The sequence below is a fragment of the Octopus bimaculoides genome, chromosome 5 (genome assembly GCF_001194135.2).
Source record: "Octopus bimaculoides isolate UCB-OBI-ISO-001 chromosome 5, ASM119413v2, whole genome shotgun sequence".
NCBI lineage: Eukaryota > Metazoa > Mollusca > Cephalopoda > Octopoda > Octopodidae > Octopus > Octopus bimaculoides.
Genome location: NC_068985.1, coordinates 34,433,170 through 34,440,008, shown reverse-complemented (window position 1 = coordinate 34,440,008; position 6,839 = coordinate 34,433,170). Strand labels below are relative to the sequence as shown.

The 6,839-nt window shown below is 38.0% G+C and overlaps 1 protein-coding gene across 1 annotated transcript in view; it reads right to left on the bottom strand.

Annotated features, from left to right (window-relative positions):
* The window catches only part of LOC128247863 (uncharacterized), a 58,283-nt gene that overhangs the window by 35,191 nt on the left and 16,253 nt on the right, over nt 1-6,839 (bottom strand). Inside the window, exon 3 of the mRNA XM_052968044.1 lies at nt 6,498-6,779. Within this exon, the coding sequence (XP_052824004.1) occupies nt 6,498-6,779 (282 nt within the window). The remainder of the gene's footprint in view (nt 1-6,497; nt 6,780-6,839) is intronic.

Genomic DNA, 6,839 nt, shown 5'->3' with positions numbered 1-6,839 from the left:
TATATATATATATATATATATATATCATCATCATCATCATTATCATCATTTGACATCTGCCTTCCATGCTGGCATTGGCTAGATAGTTTGACAGGAGCTAACCAGGCAGAAGACTGCACCAGACTTCTGTGGTCTGTCTTGACAAGGTTTTTACAGTTGGATGCCCTTCCCAACACCAACCACTCAGCAGTGTGAACTTAGTGCCTTTTATGTGGCACCAGCACAAGTAGGATCACCAAGAAACTTGCAAGATAAAAAATATTTTGAGAGGAGAGAGGGATATTGGCGGAGGTGATCTTATATTAGATGAAAGGTTATAGTGAGACAGAGAGATAGAAACAGGTGTCTTGCTGTAGAGGTGGTACATGGCTACCCAGCCAGAGAGATGGGCAAGAGAGAGAGAGAGAGGGAGAGAGAGAGTGATCAAGAATGAGAACAGAAACAGGTATGCTACTGTAAAGAAGATATATGGATATGGCTACCCAGCCTGGGGGAAGAGCAGAAGAAGGAGGGAGAGAGTGGGAGATAGCAAAAATGCAAGAGAAAGCAGGAGAGAGATGGTGGCAAAGTGCCAGGCATACTCACAAGGGATGGAGATCAGACTATAAATGGGATGGTAGAGGAAATGTGAGGAAGAGATGTAGTATGGTCTGTTGGGGTAGGGTGTGTGAAAAGTTTTGTTATGTGTGGATAGAGCAGACAGCACTTCTAGAACTCAGTTTTTCTGACGTGAGTGGATCCTTTCAAAAACCTCATACCGCCAGACATCTCAATCCATTTTCATTTCCTCTGTGAGATACAACATCCTGAGATCAGTCCTCACCATTTTATCCTATGTCTTCCTGTGTCTCACTCTTTGGTGGGTATCATCTACTTTCAGTGATCAGCACTTCTGTATACAGCTGTCTTCATTTATATGCATCACTTGTCCAAACCAATATAATCTTCTCTCTTGCATGCTGCATTTGATTCCTCTTACTCTTCTCTCAATATGTTTTCACTTTGTCATACAGACATACATGTGATGCACATCCAATAGAGCATACTACCTTCATTTTTCTCCAGACTATGCATGTCTTCTACATTCAGAGCCCATGTCTCACTACCATGGGATGTAGGCATTTGCACAGAAGCATCATACAGTCCACCTTTCACTCTGAGAGAAAGTCCATTTGCTGCAGTAGCTCTCTGAACTTACTTCATCCTACTTGTATTCTAGAAACAATACTTTTAGAGCTTCTTTCCCCATTGCTAATTCGGACACTTAGGTAACAGAAACTACTTACAATCTCTAGAGGGCCTCCTGGGCATTTGAGAGAATCTTAGTCCCACATGCTCTGAGTGCTTATTGTTCCTACACATCTGCTTCATATGAAGATGACTTTATCTGTTAATCTACCTTTGATTCCACTGCACCTATTATATGTCCATTAGCTTACACTGGATGCAGCCAATGGAATTACTTCCAACTCCTTTCCTACATATTGAGCAGGCCCATTTACCTGATGGAAAGATAGTCTTATCTTCTTTCTTGCTAACAGCAACTTTGGTCTTTGCTAGGTTAACTTTAAGGCCCTTTGGTTCCAGATTTTTCTTTCGTTGAACCTTGGTGAACCCCTACTTTCACTCTAAATCCATCACTGCATTCATGGTTGACTCTCACCCTACTGACAGCACCACTGTACATGGCTTGTATATCTCTAACAGGCCACTCATCTATGCCTAACTTCCTTAGATAACAGAATGGAGAACTCTGTCAAAAGCTTTCTCCAGGTTGACGAAAACTAAGTACAATAGCCTACTTTTGGTCAAATACTTTTCTTGCAGCTATCCCACTAAGAAGATGACATCTGTGGTACTCTTCCCAAGTACAAAACTAAACTGCCTTTCATCTAGTTCAATTCTGTTCATGATTAATTGAGCTATAACCCTCTCAGTATCTTTCATGATTTCATCTAGCAGTCACTTTTACCTTTGCAGCAGCTAACAATAATGCTGCTACATCAATCATTGGGGATGGTACTTTCCTGAATAACCTAATTAACTTTACAGGTGACTAGGCAGTATCCTATACTATCAGATATTTTAATCATCTTGGCAGTGATTCCTGATGGTGCAGGGGTTTTCCCCATCTTCATATCCTTGATTGCCTTATCTGTTACACTGCTGTCAACTCTGATGACTGGTCCCTCAATTGGTTCGATATTTGAAAGATTCTCCTTCTCCCATTCATTTTCCCCATTTTGTAATCTTTCATAGTGACACTTCCATGCATCTTTCTTCTCTGAGTCACTAAGTACAAGCATACCATTATCTATTCGCACACATTTCTCACCTGCCACATCTCTATTCTCTCTGATACATTGCTTTGCAGTTCTCAACACATCACGCCTCTGATCATCATGCTGTAGAACATTTGCAAATCTCTTACCTTCTGTTTTTCCATTTGCTATGCAAACCTGACACTTAGCTGCCCTTCTGGCTACCTGATATAATTCTTTGCTACCTTCTTGTTCTACCACCGTATTACCCTTGGCCTAGCTGGGACTTTGCAGCAACTACACAATTCATCTGTAGCCCTTAGTAAATTGTTCCACAAGAACTTCCAATTGTCCTCTAAGCTATATATTTCCAACTCTTCTACTCTTTTGTCAGAAGCTTCCATTAGGAAATCTCTGAATTTCTGTCTGTTTGCTGGGTCTTTGAGCTTCTATACTCTTCTTTTCCAGATTGGTTTATTTCTCCAAGCCTTTATAGCTCTAATTCTGAAGTTTCTAACTAGTAATCTATGTTGGGTTGTACACTTTTCGGAAAACATTTTGTATTTGCAAGCATCTGTCTATCTCATTGCCTAGTGAGGAGGTAGTCAATCTGGCTTATATGCCCCCCCTCACCTCAGACTGATAAATGATTAGATGGCTGGCTAACTGGCTGGTTTTCTGGAAATGGTGGTACAGATCATGAGATAATTTGCATCACAAAACTCCAGCAGTCTTGTTCCCTCCTCGTTCCTAGGTCCAAAGCCATAGACACCACACACTCCTTGGAATCCATGGGAATTCCATCCAACATGTCCATTGAAGAAATAACCACAATAACAAAGTCTCAGTCATTTGTTGAAGTAGTCTGCAAAAGAGCCTCATAAAATTGGTCCTTCTGCTCATCAGCCAGCCTAGACTGAGGAGCGTAGGCAGAGATAAATGAAACTGCTAATTTATCTATAAGTCTCAGCTTACTATCACATACCCTCACTATCTCAGTTACCTTGTCTACTTATTTTTCTGTTAACAATATCCCTATGCCACTCACTCCATCACTTCTGCCTACCCAAAAAAAATTTGAATCTCTTTGCCTTTGTTGAGGAATCTCGCTTGCTTCTTGCACACCGCACACATCAACATGGCATTGCTCCAGCATTTCAATAATCCCCCCTCCTACCTTCTTTTCATTGTGCCAATGTTGATGGTAGTGGCCCAGAAATTGTGCACTTGGGAGTGACAGTGGGAAGGCAGTCATGGAACTTTGGTCATCACCTGAAACGAAGATCTGCAAAAATGCTTGCCAGCTAGCATAGAGCTTTGGTACAGAGTTTATTCAGTGAATTACAATGAATTACAATTTCCTCCATCCCCTGCAACATCCAGAGCAAGAGCCAACAAGAAATGAAGAGAGTATGAGAATAGGGCATGTAGGTTGACCAGCAAGAGAGGATAGGATGGCTACACAGGACAGTTTAGCAGAGAAATAGCTAAAATTTGCTCTGTTTATAATTATATATGTTACATATCTATTATATCATACCTTGATACTGTGTGGATTAAGACCCCCATTGACAGGCTGCTGGTATAGCCCTTTCAGTATGCAGATTAGGGACCTGCTGCATTTGTTGAGTATATATAAACAGTTTGGCTGCTTGTTTCTCTGGAGACTGTCAGAATGGTGTAGACATCTCTGATGAGAACCCAAAAAGGTTCGAAAATTGATTAAGGCTGAGAAATAGCTAAAATTTACTCAATTTATAATTATACCATATGTTACATATGTGATGCCTTTGACTGGATGCCTGCATGAAGGTATAATGGGACCAAGAGGAAAGTAAGAAAAATATGCATTCCCCACACACAGCACAGGAATATATTAGCTGCCAGGTGAAAAAGTTCATGTACAAATAAATTTAAATTGTGGAGGCTCATAGTGGGTGTGCAAAAATGCACACTGTGCACAGACCCTACACAAACAAATCTTAGTCTCCACATAGCTACATGAGCTTACAAGAAGAAGTAATATTTACCTATTATTATCATTAATTATTAATACCATATTAATACACAGGTACATTTTAATCAGCAAATTTATCGTATAAACATTATACAATGAGAAAAGAAGCTGGAAATCAAGATACTGAATATGAAGGAGGAAATTAAAGACATTGACTAAGTAACATTTGAATAAAAAGAAGAAGAATAGCTGTTGATACAAGAGCTGTTGTTTCATGAACAGCAAACGAGCAAAAGGAATGATATTAGCAGAAACTATGTCTTAAATATACACTGGACATTGTGCACTGACCCTATGCAAATAAATTTTAGTCCCTTCATGGCTAAATGGTCTTACAAGAAGTCATGTAAGCCCATTTAACTATGTGGGAACTACGATTTATTTGCATAAGGTCGTTTGCAAAATGTCCAGTGCACTGGTCTTACACAAACGGACCGGGATCAAAACACACACACATGTATGTATATGTGCACCCATATACACACATACATACATACACATAACCAGTCTGATTTGGCTTGGTTTATATGGTTGGATGCCCTTCCTAATACCAACTACTCCATGGACACCTTCTATGTGTTGCTGGCCACAACTGTGATTTCACTTTGCTTGATAGGTCTTCTCAAGTACAGCAAATTACCAAATGTCTTGACCATTTGTTATCATCTCTGTGAGACCCAACATTTGAAGATCATGCTTCCCCAACTCATCTCATGTCTTCCTAGGTCTACCTCTGCCATAGGTACCCTCCATAGTTAGAGATCAGCTCTTCTGTGCACAGCTGTCCTTGTCCATATGTGTCACATGACCATACCAGAACAGTCTTCTCTGTTGCACACCACATCTGATGCATCTTATGCCCAATTCTCCTCTTAAGATGCTTACACTTTGTCATATACATAAATATGCAAATATATATATCTATATTTACATGCACACACATGCATGCATGTGTTTGTGTGCATGTGTGTGGGTGCATGTGTGTGGGTGCGTATGTGCGTGTGTGCGTGCATATGTCCATGTGTACCATGAGCTGACTCACTGTATTTACACCTATTTGTCTACAGCAAGAAATTTTTTCCATGACAAGATACAGTGAATGACTTTCTTATGGTTTCAAATATACCTCAGGCATATTTGAACTGGTAACAAGTTTATATTTATGCACATCACTGCGGAGAATTGTCATCCTGTATATATATATATATATATATATATATATATACATATGTATATCTTGACATGATTTAAAAAGTACAAGTATATTATGAACTTCTGGTAACACATGTGCAATGATATACAGTAGCCGGTGGGGGTGAAGTGTTCAAAACTGGACTAGGTTTTGCATATGGTACAGATTCCAATAACATAAGAATTTTTATGAAAATATTTTTATAGGGATAGTGAGGAGAGCTTTGGAAAATTCATGTGTGTCATCTTTGTTTCTACAACTTTCAGAAAAACTGTTATTCTTGCATATCTTCTGCTAATGCCTTTCAGAGTGTGTAGATTATGATTATATTGGAATTTATTGTAAAAAGAAAGAAAGAAAGATTAGTGACATGCATAGATATATACTGACACACCACACAATATTTTTTCAAAATTTCAAGTTTCATTTTGTAGGTAAATATTTATCTACAAAATGAAATTCAGCTGTAGAGACTGAGCCAAAACAGACAATGAAGCATGGTATAACTTCCATCCATGCCAGCTCCTGTCAATCCATCCAGCATGGAAAACAGACAGATGATGATGATGATGACAACGACAATGAGGATATACATGTGTGTTTGTGAGTGCATATTCAAGAATATTTCTGACAACAATCAGAAATCCAACCGGTATACACTCTAAAGATGAGGTTAATGCATTAAAAGAATGTTCATTTCTAATAACAATAACATTTCTCAGATTTTTAGGACAATTATTAATTTTGTTCATTTCATTAAACCAAGAACAATTTATGCTAGCAACTAAGTCTCCCTTCTACAAATCAAACATATAATCTCAACCATAATATTGCTATTTCAATAATATTGGAATGATGTAAGGAAGAAGGTCATAAGCATTAAAATATTATTGGCAGTATTTGTTACAGCTATCAGATTTTATGAATTGACTGAAACTCACAGTTAGTGTTTAGAGAAATATGTTATGTTCATGATCATAATAGATAATAGGAAAATACATACAAATGATTTATATTTGGTACTTACTGAATAATGGTATTGCTTCAAATATTATCTTCTCGTTAGTGCTCTGACAACTAAATTTTAAATCACTATTTGAAAGAAGTGTGATGTTTAAGATGTTGACTTCCCCAGAAAGCACATTTGCTTCAAACTCTTTAGTTTTAACAGGTGACCATGTAGAATTTTCAATTTTTTTAAATCCAATTTGCCACTTGAAAATTTCTTGTTTTGCAATAGGACATTCAAAAGTTACTGGTTGATTTTTCCTGACAAATTTCACATCATCATCAATTGTTCGAAGAGAAACTGAAGGAAATGAAAATATAAAATATAAAACACACATACACATATATATATATGTATATA